The sequence below is a fragment of the Poecilia reticulata genome, linkage group LG10, assembly GCF_000633615.1.
Source record: "Poecilia reticulata strain Guanapo linkage group LG10, Guppy_female_1.0+MT, whole genome shotgun sequence".
In the NCBI taxonomy this organism is placed as follows: domain Eukaryota; kingdom Metazoa; phylum Chordata; class Actinopteri; order Cyprinodontiformes; family Poeciliidae; genus Poecilia; species Poecilia reticulata.
Genome location: NC_024340.1, coordinates 15,926,159 through 15,943,880, shown reverse-complemented (window position 1 = coordinate 15,943,880; position 17,722 = coordinate 15,926,159). Strand labels below are relative to the sequence as shown.

The 17,722-nt window shown below is 38.5% G+C and overlaps 1 protein-coding gene across 4 annotated transcripts in view; it reads left to right on the top strand.

Annotated features, from left to right (window-relative positions):
• drp2 (dystrophin related protein 2) overlaps window positions 1-17,722 on the top strand; it is a 253,596-nt gene that overhangs the window by 172,636 nt on the left and 63,238 nt on the right. For all 4 annotated transcript variants that reach the window (XM_008420715.2, XM_008420713.2, XM_008420714.2 and 1 more), the window contains 4 exons: window positions 111-267; window positions 10,887-11,007; window positions 11,456-11,567; window positions 13,052-13,208. In XM_008420715.2, coding sequence (XP_008418937.1) covers window positions 111-267; window positions 10,887-11,007; window positions 11,456-11,567; window positions 13,052-13,208 — 547 coding nt within the window. The remainder of the gene's footprint in view (window positions 1-110; window positions 268-10,886; window positions 11,008-11,455; window positions 11,568-13,051; window positions 13,209-17,722) is intronic.

The following is a 17,722-nucleotide window of genomic DNA, read 5'->3' as shown; positions in this document are numbered from 1 at the left end:
TCTATGCTGCCGTTCTGGGTGGTGGTAGGAAACGGCTACCTGTCATCTCCTGGCTGGTGCTTTGGAAAACGTTTGCTAAATCCATTCCCTGTGCGTACGTGTGTTGGCAGGGCACGGCTCGAAGCTTTCTCCGACAACAGCGGGAAGCTGCAGCTCTCCCTGCAGGAGATCATAGAATGGCTGACAGCCAAGGACGAGGAGCTATCGGAGCAGCTGCCCATAGGAGGCGACGTTGGGGCCGTCCAGCACCAGAGAGAGTTCCACCAGGTGAAGTAATACCTTTTTAATTCATTCACAGGGTGGACTATTTGTTACTCTGTCAAAGCTAAAAATATGTGACAGAGGTGACAAGAAGTGACCTGTTTTAGATTCTTGCAATTGGATGCATATAGGAGGAATATGGCTAAAGATTGATGACAAATTTATCTGCTATTTTCTGTCTGAGAAAAAGTTCAGACCGCTTTTTGGTAACTTCTGTAAACTTTTCTTCCATGTGACAGTTAACTCAGTCATTTCAAAATTCAGCAAAATATCTGGGCTTTCATTTCTTTAGCAGGTTTCTTATAGACAACCACAAAGTGTGCTTTGAGTTTAGAGATACAGAAACACGTTTCTGGCAGCTTGTGCAGATATCAAAGATATCGATTAGTTCCTTTAATGTCCAGTTTCAGTCAATACCAGATAGATGGCTGAAACGTTTTTCCTGCTTTCAGTTGACAGTGAAACCGATGATCAACTTGGCTCTGTTAGAGATATTAGTTAAATGTTACAGTGTAAAGATCAGAAGAACTAAAAATGCTTTAGAAATGTGCATTTTCCAATGATTTTTAATTATAAAATCATCTACATTTAATTGCTTTTCATTATTAATACACATCAACCCCCATACACACAACACATAAAAACAAACGTTTTATTTACTAAATGTTATTTAGACACTCCATGTGCTGTTTCATTATTATGAGAATTAAATGAGAATTAGCACAAATCCTGTAAAATGTACTGAATATGTTCAAAAAGCAGATAAGTCATGTAATGTTGAACTGTTTTCATTTGTCTCTTAACATATCTGAACGGTTTTGTGCTTAAGGTTTAGCATGAACTTGTGTCTATAAAGTTTTTCAAATGTCCGATAAGAGCAACGATCGTCATCCTTATGCCTTTGTTCACAAATTATTGTTCACTTGACAAAAAGTTCAATATAAAAACATCCTGCACCAAATGGAAACAAATAATTTGGTTTCAAAAATGAGTTATACAAAGTCTTAACAGCAGAGATGCTTATAGTGATTTTGTTAAAACAATCACTGCTCAGCATTTAATTTGTCCACACTGAGTACATGCTATCAAAAGCAGAAGCTGTTTTATTTGCTGCTGCAGTAAAACATGAATTTACTTAATGTTCTTTGCATAGTTTTACTATGACGCAGATACATTTCTGTTTTTATCCCAAACTGTGACCTGGAGGAACTGAGTTACAGTCATATTTTTGTTAAGCATCCCACTAATTTAAAGGTAAACAAGATTTTTTATTAACGCTAAACAGAACAAGGATTACGAATTGTTTCTTTGGCTGCAGTGTTTGCTAAGCTTCAGCGGTGTTGAGTGGATGAGATCGGCAGCAGCAGTTTCAATGTTTTATTATTGTCTGTCCTGTCGGCCTTTAGGGAAAGTCTTTAAGTGTTGTTGACAAAAATGACAGCTCCGCCTGTCAGATAATTGCTCTGTGGCTCAATGAGCTGGACTTTAAATCTCTTTGAGCTTGACAAACTCAAAGACAAACACCTTATGGATCAGTTTGTTTGTCTGGCCAATAGATAAATCCACCACAGATACAAAGATCATAGTTTGAGACGGATTACTGCTTGTTAGAATATTCTGCAGAATCTCAGGCTTCAGGATGGGTTGGTGTGAGTTTCTGCCTCTTTCTGTGCTCAGGTGTGTGTACGCTCTTTTGTGGTTTATTGTTTTTGTTCAGCTGCATGTTTTATAGCTGAATACTTTAGACATTTAAAAGCCTGTTTAAAATAGATTTCACACCACCTGGCCGTGAGCAGCTGCTGCATGTGGGAACTGAAATTAAAGTCTCAAATAAACATTTACTTTCTTTTCCAGCCAGAACATGATAAAATAAAGAGCTTGACTGTTTCTGCTGTTAGAGAAGTTAAAATAAATTTCCAAGTATACAGGAAAAATCACTGTTGGTGAGTCTTTCCTTTCTTTTAAAGGTGTATTTATTTGTAGTGTGACAGGAAAAAGGGCAGAGAGAAGAGGAAAGACATGCAGTAAATAGTCCAGGGTCGAGAACTGGATCCAGGACAGCTGCGTCAAGGACAACAGCCTCCATGTGCGGTGTGTGTGCTCTGCCCTGGAGCCACATGGTGCCCACTGTAAAGGTCAAATGACAACAAGAAAGTTTGATTTCTTAGAAGCACAATAAGGAGCTGCGGGTGATTAAAAAAATTTTGTAACAGTTTTATTTTAACAATATTATAGGTGTAGAGTTTGTAAATTAGTTTCTATATTCTTCAAGTAAGTAACTTTGGATTTTATTATTAGCAAGGTGTGAAGTTTTTAAATTCAAAAATACTTTATTTATCTCAAAAGGAAATTAACAAATAAATACATTTTACTGTAAATGTATTAATAATAAATAAATAAATAAATGTGTTTTTTTCATTCTTTAAATTCATTTCTGTTTTAGTCAAAAAGTTAATTCTCCTGACATTATCCGTGACGTCACACATTCAGTTATAATGGTTTCATTTGTAATTTTACCATTTTTTTGTACATATTTTTTTAACTGTTGTCATGTTGTCCAACTAAACTGAGCTAAAAACAAATGACCATTATTAAGAATCTTTTTCTTTAAAAAAAATTAAATAAAATACACCAGTAGTTGTAGTTTTCTCCTCTTGGTCTATCTGAGGCTTGTCTGTAGAAATGTTCCCACATTTATTTCTATATTTAATCTTTTGTTTACGTTTTGACTGCTTTCTTTATTGCGTTTCGTTGATTTCATTGGTAGAAATCTGTTTAAATAACAATCTACAGATGGTTTGTTGGATGAAAGGCCAACCATGACCTTTCAGGAGAATCGTTGTAACAAACCATCTGGCACTCCAGATCTATCAAAACACCTGTAGGAAGTACGCTAGTTATTCTCATGAAATGATATTCACGCTGACCATATGTGCCTTCGGATGCTGGGCTCTTTCACAGAGCAATCCATCATGATGATGGAAAACTTCTGCAAAATGTCAGTTATTCTTGCCAACAAAAAGCTTTCACATATGGTGATAGGACCCACTGGTGGGACAGCTGCAGGAGTCCCAAGATGTCTTCCAGGGATTAAAATCTCTCCTTGGAAATAACTTTAATTGAGAGGTTGTATAGAGCTGTGTGCTCTGTGGACAGGGAGGGTAATAAATAAACCTGTTACAGAAACATGGAGCCTCCAGATGACTGAGTGCGTCTGCACACAGCAAGCAGAAACTCCCACACATGGATCAGAAAATAAATTAGCAGAAACTGTGCTAATCATTTTGTGTAAAGTCAAAGTTTCACCTGATTTGCTTAAGTTGTTCTTTCATTTCACCTGCTTCTGCAACAAACAGTGAACCTTACAGCATGAATACACAGAAGTTGCATTTCCATTAACAATAAAATTAGGCAAAATAAAGCGGAATAAATTCGCTTAAGAGACATATGCCAATTAAAAAAACAAAACAACAAGAAACATTTTCGCACTAGGATTGGGTGATTTATCGACCATATCTAGAGACTTTTCGCATCACAGGAGTCACGTGATCAACATCCGGATGTTACTACTGGCGAAAGCGACAAAGAAGACGACAGGAAGTAGCAGTAGGAAGATGGTTTGTTTTTGTTTTTATTGGAAAATGTGCAATCTGCCTCCACCGGAGCTTTCAGCATCACATAGTTCATAAAAAGTTGTGTCATTCCAACATGTTGAATCCCCCAAAACACCACATAGGATTTTTAATTTCATGTGAACAAGCTTATTCACATGAAATTTTAATTATATTTCTTATGTAATGGAAACCCTGCAATGTCCAAATAGTGTTTTTTTTCTTCTTTTTTTTCTTTAGCAGAATATTGACAAAAGTTTGTACACATTTGTAATGGGAATGCAGCTCCATTCAGGTTAAAGGAAATTGTTCTTTTCTCTGAGCACCTCCGCCATCTCTGTATATTTCTGTGCCATCATGTCTGAAGTTAATCCGAACCGACAAGAAAAGACGTGTAGCTCCTGTTTCACCTCCTTTAAACTTCAGCCAGAGCTGCTCTGCTGTTGAATCAGCATTTCAATTAGAAGGACCGCAGGAGTAGCTAACAACAGAAAACTGCACTCCACATTCATGCTGCAACACCGTACACTCTAGTTCATGTGTTCAAAGCAGACATGCAACATTCAAGCAAAATAAAAGGGGAAATTAATTAGTATTGAGATCTTGGGAACATTGAGTTCATTATATTCAGAATATTCGGTTTCTAGTCCAAAAAATGTCATGACATGGCATCAGTGTGAGCAGGTCGACACTCACTCTGATCTATTCAACACCGAGACAAAATTAAAATGTAATTTTTACATAAGAAGCGCAGCTTGTTCTTCACTAATATATTACATACCTCACTGTGACCCTTCTGCTGCATAAATAAATATCAGAGCAAATGTAAGCAGCTTTGCATACCATGGATCTGTGATCTAAAATTTAATAGATTCCATAAAATGGTAAATAACCAGGTGGAATTTAAATAGTATGAATTCTGTTACACTTATGGATTAAAAAAATAAATTAAAATTTAAATCTGAAAGGAGATGCAGACACACATTTTGGTAAGATCTAAAAAAATACCAAAGTCACAGCCACTAGCTTCAAAATATTAAACTATGAGTTTATGTGACAGATTAATAAAAGTTAAATAAGAAGAATATTTCAGTTTTATAAAATTTTTTACCCCTAAAAATCTCAAAAGTGTGGCATGAACCTTTAGTGCAGCTACAATCATAAATATTTTTGTTTTCATCTCTACCAGCTCTTCGCATGTGGAGACCGGAACATCTGCCTATTTCTTTCATAAAAATATCTTTGTCAGACTTAAAGGAGAGTGTCCATGTGCGACAGATTTCCAGTTTGATTTAGGTTTGGACTTTGACTGGACCACTCTAACACATTAATGTGCTCTGAGCTGAACTGTTTGATTGTAGCTTTGGTTGTACATCTAGAGTCGTTTTCCTGCTGGAAGTCAAACCTCCAACTTGTATTTTGCTTCGTCTACCTTCCTATGAAAAGCATCCCCTCAGCAGTATTCTGCCACTACTGTGTTTTACTGTAGATATTGTTTTGAGTGAATAACAATTAAAATTTTCTGCTAGGCATGGAGCTTTGTTGTCATCAGGAACATAGTTTCTCATGTTTGTGTCCTTTTCATGGTGATAGACTTTAAATAAATACTCTTGGTATTTTTTTTTACTTTGCCTATTTTGTTGGATGCCTCACTGAAAAGTGTTAAAAAATTAAAAGGATGTAATATTTTAGTTCCACTTCATAATTTTCTATTATGAAGAAAAAAAGAAAAAAAAGTATTTCCAATCAATACCAATAAAATATATTGAAGTTTGAGGTTGTAGCATGAAAAAATGTGAAGAATCGAAGGGTTTTTAAAGGGTTTATAAGACGCTGCATTAAAAAATAAATAAAAATGAGACTGAATGACAGCTGATTTCCACATAAAGAGTAAAAAGTAACAATATTAGCATGACTGTAAACGTGTCCTCTGCCTGAATCGTTGGACTGATCATTTAGATAAACTGTGGTAAACCAGCCAGATATCTCTCCATTAGGTAAAGCCAAATAACAGAATTATGACCTTCATTTTGATTGCAGCATGTAAAAACAAAATCAGTCATCCTTTACCTGTTCCAGAATTAACATGGCGGATGTTTGTTACCTCTCCAAAAAAACTAATTAACCCAAGAACTCTTTGTCATCCAAACGAGTCGGCGTATCTCCTGTGGTTTGTTTGGTTTGAGCTGCTTCTCGCTCTGGGGAATGCTGCTGTCCTGTTTGGTGTTTGATGCCTCTTGGCCTCATCTCTGCTGAGTGTCGGCCTCATCATGTCACTGTGACGACTGTCACAGACATCCTCACTGCCAGCTTGGCTGCAAATGCAGCAGTGTCAAAAAGTTTGTAGTTTCTCAAACCTTTGATGCACTTGCCTTGAGTGTGTTTTCATTTTGTTTGTCCTCCGCTTGTTGGCACCGCCTTTATGTTCTGTCACTTTGTGTTTTCCTTTGTGTTAATCATCTTATGGTTGCCGTGTCCTGCACTTTCTGAGACGAGTTGTTGGGAAGAAGATTGTTTTGGCAGCTTTTCCCCTCACTTTCTGTCCTGTCCTTGTACCTTGACATGACATGTTGTGTGTTCTTCAAAATAAGAATACATGAAGTGGACAACCAGTTGGTTTGGGTTAAAAATAACTGCATAAAGCCAGATCTCTAAAAAAAAATATTGTTTTTTTGATATAAGTTTTTGCACTTGCATGAGGTACTTTTTAGTATATTTCACAAAATTGCAATGGAAACACGTTTTTCACGTCACACAAGTCGTGATCAACAATCGGATGTTATTAGAAAAGAAAATGACAGGAAGTGGTTGGAGGACGACGGCGCTGCATGTTTTTTTATGACTTATCATGTGAACAAACTTATTCACATGATTTAAATTTTTATTTAACCCTCTCATGCACAGTGGTCACTGCAGTGACACTTTTTGTGTTTCTTGTGGATTTTTATGCCGCAAATGCACACAGACCACTAAAGTACACAGGAGTGCATCATACAATACACTGCCAACTACTGGCCATCCACTGCAAGTGCAAGAACATTTTTGTTAAATCCAATATGGCAGACAGATGAAAAAGCAACTCAGGAATATCCAGTCCCTCCTACTACTCTTGCTGGTAATAAAAATATTGTGACATCAAGTAACCCCTAAAGACTAACACCACGGATGCATTTTCCAGATAACAACTTTGTGTTTGGAGAAAATTACAACTGATCACCTGGGAAAAAAAAAATCGTAGAAACAATCACCTTTTTTATGCCTTAAGAAAATCAAAAGCACTTTGGAAAAAAAAAATCCTGATATAAAGGATCAGAGCTCATGCAGGAAAGGGCTAATGGCCAATTTCCTCGATTGTGAAATTGTTTTTCGACATTAGCAGAATATCTGCAAACTTTTGCACACATTTGTAATGGAAATGCAACTTTTTTTAGGTTGCCCCATTTCTTATTTGATATGTTCAAGATGTGCAGATTTTTGAACAAACGCAGTGGTGCTATTAGACATGTTCTAACATTCATTAATTGTGAGATCTACATTGATTACTAATTGATTATGCTCAAAGTTAATACTTTTTACTCATATCTGCAGACTGTTGTGGAAGAAATGCAGGAAAAAATATATAAATTTGAGTCTAAAGTGTGAGGTTTTGTGAATAAACCCACAAATTCACTACATGGAGTTCTGCTGATCGCCACCTTTCTTCCCCTCCTTTACCCTCCTCTCTGTCTCGCTTCCTCTCCTCCTCTCTTCTCTGTCCCATTTTCAGTTCAGCTCTCGTGTATAATCTGTGATGCCTCTGCTCCCAGAGTGTCTGGTCGCACTAAAACTTTTCCAACAAAGCAACGAGGGAAATTGCCTCCCAGTTTTCTACGGAGAATTAAACCTTTTTAAGAAATGTGAATTATTGATCGTAAGTGGATTTATTCTCCAGTCACTGTGTGAGTCTGCGCTGTGTTGCACTTCGTTTCTGTGCCGGCACATGAGCAACAGTATTAGTTTGTGGGGTTGTTTACGCTGCGTGTTTTGGGGGCTTTGGAAAGAGGGGAATGTCTTCGAGTGTGGCATGGATGTGTGTGTGTGTGTGTGTGTCTGGTGTTAGGATGAGAGAGCGTTCCTGCTGTGGAGGGGTTTCAGCTGTGCAGCATTCTCTGCCTCTTGTAAAATGGGAAAATGAGATGAAAATTCATCACACATTGAGAGGAAACATCAAGAGCGAGTGAAATTAATGCCATCAACATGTTTAAGCCAAGTCAATGAAGCCATTTCATCCCCCTGACTTCTCTCCATTCCATGCATAATGTATCTTAATCTGATCTGAAGGCTCCCCTCTTAATGTTCCTCCAACCAAAGATGAAGCCTGTGAGTGTGAAATTTTGCTGGAATTAAAGTTTTAACATGACAGCTGGCTCAGAGAATCCATAGCTCAGCTCCTCTTTTGGGAAGCAAAGCGGCTAAATAGACGGGGGGAAGAATGCAGAGCTGGAGAGGATGAAAAGAGGACACAGAAACGGGAAGAGAGCGAAGAGGTTGGAGCAAACATGTCAGCGGAGGAAGTGGAGAAAGACAGACGGCAGGTTTACTTCATGACTGTTGCACTGGGAGTTTTATCTCACGCCCCAGCTTTGCGTCGTCACGCGCTTTTTGCTTGTTTGCTCTGCGCCAGCTGGTGTTTGAAGGCGCTTCGGTGTAGCTCTACTTTCCGGGTGTTATCAGGGCCTGTCGGGCTCTTGTTAAAAGCCTCGGAAACAGTGTCACTGCTGGGGCTTCCAATTCAAACTACTGATGTAGATTTTTTATTTTTTTCCTCGCTGAAATTGTAAATCTCTTTATACCGTAAGAGGATTGAACATGCTGGCTCCGCCTAAATAAATTACTGTGAAGAGGGGGAATATCCCCGGTGCTAAGTCTTGCACCTGCAGTGAGTGTTTCATACAGAACAAAGATTAGTGAGGAAGAAAAGAGAAAGTTGACACAATGGCTTTCTTCTAGGCTCAAGAGGATGCTCTGGGTTTAAGAGAAAAGCAGAAAGTTAAGGCACGAGTGTGTTTTCTCATAAATTGAGATGCTCGTCTGTAATTTGCATAGCAAGTACTGTTAGCGTACAAGAACTGGTACCTCTGTAAACGGAGGCTAAATGACCCAGACTCCCTGTAGATTTGTTCTTCTTTTCTGCACAAGCAGACAGCGCTACTGCGTTATGTAGGTTCTCCTTTAAGGAAGAAGAACCACAATTTTTTAATGCTATTATAAACTGTGACTGTGACATGCTTTGGTCGAAATACAACAGGATTAAAGTGGCAAATCCGTTTTATAACCTGTCTCTAGAGCTCCTCTGCAGCAGGGTTTGGGGAGAAACACTCGACTACTACTCACCTCATTTTAGGGAAAGGTGGCTGTTTTCACACAGATTGTACGCCAAAACCTTTTAAGTGATTCTACAGCATAAAGTGTCAAACTCATTTTTGTTTGAGCCAAATCAAGATCATAGATGCTCTTAAAGGGCCGGTTGTGCCAGAATGTATTGGTAAAACCTGTTCACAATCTGATAAAATATCAATGAATTCCTAAAATTAAATAATAATATTGAACATCTTTTCAGTCCCTCCAGGATTTTGTGATTCTTTTTGTGATTTTTTTGCAATAAAAATCAAAATGTTTGTGGTATTAATTTGGAAATATTTGTGCTTGTTTATGATGGTAAACAGAACAGATGCTTAGAGCGGATAAATGTGTCGATGTTACATAAATCTCTCCAACTGAACAGAAACAAAACTGGAGTTATTATCTTTGGACCTAAAAAGGAATAATCTAGAGTCACAGCTTCAGTTATTACAACTAAAACCAGCGACCAGGCCTGAAACCTGGGAGTAGTGATGGACTCTGACCTGGACCTTCAGAGCCACATAAGGTCAGTTACAAAGTCGGCCTTCTGTCACCTGAAGAACATTTCCAGGATTAAAGGACTAATGTCTCAGCGAGATCTAGAAAAACTCATCCATGTGTTTATTTTTAGTCACAATCAGATCCAGAACGCTGCTGTTGCCGTTCTGACTGAAACCAGGAAGTTGTATCACATCAACCAGGTTCCAACGTCCCTATAACGGCTCCCTGTAGCTCAGAGAAGAGACTTTAAAATAATATTAGTTTATGAATCACTGAACAGCTTGGCAACACAATACATCAAAGATCGGCTGTTGTATCAAGCTTCCAGACCCCCCAGGTCTTCTGGTTCTGCTCTGTATCCCCAGAACCAGAACCAAACATGGAGAAGCAGCAATCAGCTTCTATGCACCACAAATCTGGAACAAACTTCCAGAAAACTGCAAAACAGCCAAAACACTGAATGCCTTTAAATCCAGACTAAAACCCAGCTGTCTAGTGTTGCTTTGAAACATAATAAATGAAACAATAATTAACATATTTGATGAGTAACAATAGCAAAATGTAATGCTTCAATTGTTGACTTTTGTGTTTTTAATGTTGTATTTTTGTGTTTTTATGATGTTAAGCACTTTGAACTGCCTTGTTGCTTAAATATGCTGTATAAATAAACTTGAGTTGACATTTTAGTAAACATATCCTTTCAGAGAAGTTTTCGGAGCCTGTTTTTAGAGTTAGTGGTCATAATAATAAATAGATTTTAAGTGTTCAAAATATTTTAGCTGAAACACCAAATTTAGACCAGATTTTGAAATAGTGAATAACAATTAATGTAACTTTTTTTTTACTTCTAAACAAGAAACGCTTGGAAATCCAAGTAGATTTTTTAAGCTGTATTATTTCCATTTGTGATTGGCAAAACAACATGTAGCACATAATTTAATCCTCAAAATATTTTATGGTAATTTCTCATCATCGCCTGGTTGTTAGTTTAAACTCATTTTAGTCTCTATTTGATGAGGTTGTTTAATTTAAAGATAAAAGTTGCACTCTGCCTTCACGACTCATCATTTTCCACTTCTATCCTTCAGTTTAAAGACTGTCTTTATATTTTATTCTTCATCCCCCTTGCAGGCGTTTATGGAGGATGTCAAGTCTCGCGGGCCCTTCATCTACTCGGTTTTGGAGTCAGCCCAGGCCTTTCTGGCTCAGCACCCCTTCCAGGAGCCCGAGGAGACCCTGACCGATGGAAAAGGTCTGCTCCCTTCATGCTATATGCCAACTGCTGCGCCAGCTGAAATGTCACATTCATTTTCCCCCTCAGAGTTCGTTTGATTAGGGCCCTCGCAGGTGAAATCCTCCATTAATTGTTATTAGCAGTGATCTGTCCTCTGGCGTCACACCAAGTTTAGGGAAAGGGTCCGGGTCGGGACCAATTACCTCCAGTTTACCAGCTCTACAGCACCATCTGCTCAGATCAATAATGCAGTGTGTTTCACCATTTCTCCACTCCTGCGTCCATTTCTTTTTTTTTTTTTTTGCCTCGTTACCCATCTGCCCTGTTTTCATTCAACTTTTCCAACTCTTTTCTTTGCCATCACACTTTTCTTCCCAATCATTGTAAAGCTATTTCCTCCACACACTTATTGCTTTCATATGTTGATGCTTCCTTTGCTTTATTTACCTTTCTCTGTCTTCTGCAGAGGTGTCTCCACGGCGACGGATTTTGAACGTGAGCCGGTCTGTGTGGAAGCAGGCGAACGTGGCGAGTGACCTGTGGGAAAAACTGACCGCTCGCTGCGTGGACCGCCACAGGTCAGACGCTTCGTTCTCTCTCTGCAAACAGATCCTTCTGAGATTAAAGTAATTCAGCTTTATTCTGCTTTTCTGCTATATTGCACTCAAAAATGATAAACTATTAAATCCCCAAGAAATTAAAAGAAAACAAGATTTTCCTTTTACTCGTTAATCATTTCTCCAACTCATCGCGTTTTAGGGAATTAACCTCCATCGTCTCTCAGCATCTCAGTTAAAAGGAATAAAAATCTCCTAATGTTTCAGATCACTAAACTAATTTTACTGTCAGAAAAAAATTTTTGGGAAAAACTTTCCAAACCAACCTGGCTCTATGTAAAAGAATAATGGCTTCTGTGATAATTAATTGTCATTTTTCAAAGCTGAGTTTAATTTCACTTACCTGATTACTGCAGAATTAAGAAATAATTTAAATATCATTTTATCATTTTATTATTCCTGTTTTCCGTCTTCTTATAGAACTGCTCCACACTCTAAGAGCTGATCGTCATCCACTTTAAATACTGCCGATATGTAAACTTATGATACAGTCTATAAAGATCCTACATGTTCAACTTCTTCATTGCAGATTCAACTGTCTGCTGCTGTCATAAGAACAGCTTTACATGGTGTTTAAAACGGTTTGTTCTTCACATTAGAGCAGGGTCGTCCAAACTTTTTGCCAGGTGGGCCAGAATTGTCAACTCAAAAGTAATAGTGGGGCAATAAAAAAAAAAGAAAAACCTAAAATCAGGTAGTTCGTTATCTATTGTCGCTCCAAAACGTGAAAGCGATTTTTCCGTGTTACGGCTATTGTAGACAGAAAAAAGGAGTAAATTTCCACCTTTCAAAAATCAAAAGAAGTTTTCAGCGTTGGAAATTCAGAAATTTACAAGGTTTTGATATTAATCTAAACATTAGATTTTTTTTTTCTAGAAAACATTGGAGATTACTCTCAAAATGTAATTTTTAAAAGTTTCTTTTGGCATAAACTTGCTACTTAGTAATTTTACACATATGCTGCATTAAAAAATAAATCTAGATTTCAGTTTCTTTTGGACTCGATTGAATAAATGTATTTTCAGTAATAAAAACAGCCTTTGGCTCACTTTGTTTCAAAATGCTCGCTATAGTTAGCCAAGTTTAAGAAAGAATAAAAGCTGATTTGGGTTCAGCAAAGTTTGTTTTTCAGTAAAGGTCTCTGGATACACTTGGTTTTACATTTTGTTAAAACTTGGTTGTAAAACACAAATACTTTGTGTTGCATTTTACATTTGCCTTTGTAAGAAAATTATGTTGGTAGCAATTATTTCTGGTGTCTGTACGCATTTGAAAAACAAGCTCCTTAATTTCTGCTCAGATTTGGCCAATAAAACTGAATCTAATAATTGATCCTGTAAAAAGCAACACAACTTAGACAAGTCTCTGTGATTTACTGCATGTTTGCATTAGTGCAAAACTTTTCTTAGCTCAGATTTTAACTGTAATTCCAACAAATCCTGCAGGCACATGGAGAGGACACTGGAGCGCCTTTTGCAGATCCAGGCAGCCATGGAGGAGCTGGCGGGGGCCCTGGAGCAGGCAGAGGGCGTGAGGGACGCCTGGGAGCCTGTTGGCGACCTCTTCATCGACTCGCTGCAGGACCACATTGACGCCACCAAGGTGAACACACACTGCAGAACACACAGCGCTCACACTTAAGCTGTTACAAATCTGTTTTAAATCTAATCTAGTGCCTCCAAATAAAGACAAATGAGCTTTTATACACCGCAAATTTTAAAGACGGCAAGTTTTTGTCACTGAGACGATGTTTCCCGCATGAATATTTCAGATCAGTATCAAGCAGTTCTGCTTCAAAATGTTTTTTTTGCTTGCATAAATATGAATGTCAGAGCAGCTGCGATGTGACAGACGATGACAAGGACGCGCCACTTCAAAATGACGCTGCGAGGCGGCGCGGGTTGCAATCCTTCTCCGAGCAGAGGTTGTTAAACAAATGACAGGTCATTGGTTTAGTCATTATTGAGTGCCGAGTGCCGCTGCCGCCTGTAATTGCGTGGCACTGTTCATTATAACTGAGGACCCTTCACAAAAATCATGTCACTGTTTGGACTCTTGTCACAGCCAGCACATGTTTGGGCCCAGTCTTCAGGGAAGGCTTGTCAGGTTTCCTCAACTCATGCTCACAGTGACACAGACACATATACATTCACCTACTGAAAGATGCTAAAGTAAACCTGTGGCGTCTTCACAGGACTTGTTTTGACTCTTTAAACGCTGCTTTATGGCTGATGCAGAAATAGCTGTAGGTTTGTTGTTGCGTCTTTTCATCTTTTCTTATGATGGAAACGACAAAACTGAGGATTTTTTTTACATTATTTCCTTCGGTTTTTGCCTGTTTGTCTAACTCTTCTTTTATCGTCTCCACGGCCTCATTCCTGACTCGTCTGCTTTGTTTCTTGATCTGTACGATGCTCGTCGCTACACAATCCAACACCATTATGCACTGCTGTGCGTTGATTCAAATTACCAATAAAAGACACTGAAGTTTGTGTTTGAGACATAATGAATCTGATTCAAATACTAAAAGCAATACGGCAAAGTGGGCTGCACAGTGGCGCAGTTGGTAGAGCTGTTGCCTTGCAGCAAGAAGGTTCTGGGTTCGATTCCCAGCCTGGGGTCTTTCTGCATGGAGTTTGCATGTTCTCCCTGTGCATGCGTGGGTTTTCTTCGGGTACTCCGGTTTCCTCCCACAGTCCAAAAACAAGACTGTCAGGTTAATTGGTGTGTCTAAATTGCCCCTAGGTGTGAGTGTGTGTGTGCATGGTTGTGTGTCCTGTCTGTCTCTGTGTTGCCCTGTGACAGACTGGCGACCTGTCCAGGGTGAACCCGCCTCTCGCCTGGTACGTTAGCTGGAGATGGGCACCAGCAACCCTCCCGACCCCACTGAAGGACAAGGGTGTAAGAAAATGGATGGATGGATGGACTTTTGCAAAGCTCTATCATTTACTTGGAGCCGTTTCAGCCACAGCAGCATTTTCCAGCCTGTGAATCGTCTTCTAAAATATTAATTATGTGAAGTTAAAGTTTTCCTCTTTTCACTTTTGCTTGGTTTTCTTGGCTGACTTCTTTTAGGCTCAAGCCATGCAATCACGTTGGAAATTAAATTGTACTTTGGACTTGCAGTCATAAAAACAATTCTTAAAACCGTGTATACTCTTTTGTCAGCCATTATTAGGTTAGCATAGATGTAATAATAGCAGCACTACTCTAAAATGTTCACATTGATCACAGAAGTAATGACGCAAATCGATGACACAGCAGCAAGTGAAGATAAATTTGTAAATGAATAAAGGAATGAAGTGTTGCTCTCTGTGGCTTTTCATCAATTTCTTTTAATCCAGATGATGCCTGCAGCCTCATTTTCTTTCTCAATATTTGCTGTCACTGTAGAGTAAAGGCACTTAGATGTTATTTAGAAAGTAAGACACTCAGTTACTGTTTCACAATGAAGCTCTTAGGGCTCAGAAACGGGTCTACTGGATGTCTAGTTGCAAGTAATATTTGCAAGTCAGAATAAGTCATAAATAGATCAAAATGCTTAGCAACATGATCATGCCTCATATTGTAACATAATTATACTAGATTATTCATATATTTGGTTGTTATTCAACCAGTTGTCTTTCACTTTGCAGAAATGTCTTTTGTGAAAATAAATCATTTCTGAAATAATAAAAAAGTTTTATTCATTCTTGCTCTGTTTCACAAATGTGTGCTACTTAGTTTTTAAATCACATAAAAGCCAAAAATAAAAATACATTTGTTAGTTTATCTGTGCATTAGAACAAGTATTTAAGATTTATTGCTTGAGATAATTTGCTGTTCTTGTCCCTGGTTGGGCTTTTAGTTCACATAAAAACAAAGAATATTGGCCATATGCAAATGAATACAGAGCAAAAGAAATAACATTAAAGATTCAGAATGAGACACTTATGGTGTTTTCAACCCCGATAGTCCGGTAGATTTGGTTTGGCTGCTGTGGTTCACTTTCACTCTACACTGTGTCAAACAAACCAAACCATTTGAAAAAGCTGTTCCCCTGCTCACCTGTGGTGGCGCTGCACCAAGAATGACAGAAGAAAACAACACAAAAGCCTCAGAGGAAGACATGAATGCAACTTCCTTCTTCAACACCCTAAGTGTCTCAGCCTGAGTCTTAAAGAATGTAAACAAAAGTGGAGTAGCGTCAGATTTCTGTGGATTTCACTTCTGTCTTTGGTGAAAGACCAAGATTCATTTCACCCACTAGTACTGTTTTTGTTCCATTTACCCAGAATGCCCTGCGTTGTCACCGGTTCGCTTGGCGTTCACATATGCATTTGAACCACTCCAGAGTTCACTTCAACAGGCCTGAGACTGAAGGTTTTAGGCGGCTCAGAGTTTTTGGTCTGCATCAGAGTTGGATTGAGCATTCACATCTCCCCAAACAAACCAAACTTACAGAGAAATGGACTAGAGCTTGAATAAAACGGACTAAACAGGGCTGAGCTGTTTAGTCCAGAGCATCAACTCTGATCTGGCAAAAATCATCCATCCATCCATTTTCTTTCACCCTTGTCCCTCAGTGGGGTCGGGAGGGTTGCTGGTGCCTATCTCCAGCTAGCGTGCCGGGCGAGGGGCGGGGTCACCCTGGACAGGTCGCCAGTCTGTCACAGGGCAACACAGAGACACACAGGACACACAACCATGCACACACACACTCACACCTAGGGGCAATTTAGACAGACCAATTAACCTGACAGTCATGTTTTTGGACTGTGGGAGGAAACCGGAGTACCCGGAGAAAACCCACGCATGCACAGAGAGAACATGCAGACTCCATGCAGAAAGACCGGGGCCGGGAATCGAACCCAGAACCTTCTTGCTGCAAGGCAACAGCTCTACCAACTGCGCCACTGTGCAGCCCTGGCAAAAATCACATTTACCAAGTAGTTGTTGAAATAATGACAATATTGAGTAGATACATGTAATTTAATGAGTCACAGATACCTCATCTTTAGTTAGAAAAAAAATTATAATTTCGATCTGGGGTGTCAAACCATGAAGGCTCTTAAAGGGCCAGTTGTGCCAGAATGTTCACAAACTGTTGAAATATCAATAAATTCTTAAAATAAATAATATTATTGAACATCTCTTCAGTTCCTCCAGGATTTCTTGATTCTTTTTGTGATTTTCTTGAGTCTTTGTGATACGAATTAGAAATATTTGTAAATATTTACACTTATTTATGACGGTAAATGTGACTTTTTATTACTTGCTGTTTAGATCATGGACTATAATCCGACATTGGTTAAAGCTGAGGCAGCTGGTCAGTACAAGTAAGAAAGTTTTTCACAATTTTTGAGAAAGATCAGCTGTAAAGAAAAGTACAAAAAAGTGCGGTGATTTGTTGATTTTACATGAATTTCCTTGATAATTCTCAATAAACTGGAAGGACTGATTGATATAATTTGGCAATAAACTGATAAAAACGGCATAGATTTGACTGAAAACATAATATTTAAGCACATTAGGGGTTTAGTCTAGAATCTGGAGGGCCACATAAAAAGCTACGGTGGGCCGGATTTGGCCCACGGGCCTTGAGTTTGACAAATACTGTATGTTTTAGCTCAAGATTAAATGTTTTATCACAAATATATTACTAAACTCAGAGTCAGAGTGACCAGGCACTAGAAAATGTCTTAAGTTACTGTGGTTACATTAAACCTGTTTATTTTCGGATCAGGAAAAGCTACCCTGATTTCTGAGATTGTTTCCGCATTCTTTCAAGCATTTAATCTTTCTGCTGCTATTTAGCAGTATTAATCTTGTGTTTGTTTATTCTATATCTGTGTGATCAGAAAGCAACATGAACAGTAGTTTTTCAACAACAAGGTGGCTCTAAAATAGCCGTTAGCTGCTGCCTTACACTCAGCGATCAAGTGAAGGATGGTGCTCAGACTCTTTTCACATCGTAGCTGAAATGTTTCCTATTTGTTAAGGAAATTACTTTTAGGTGCTATTCGTCTGTTATGAATAGCAGCCAAAGTCCTCAAAATATTGAAGAAGAACTTTTTAAAACGACCTTCACAAAAAGAAATATTGTTCATGTATGCTTTAAAAGAGTACAGGAAACC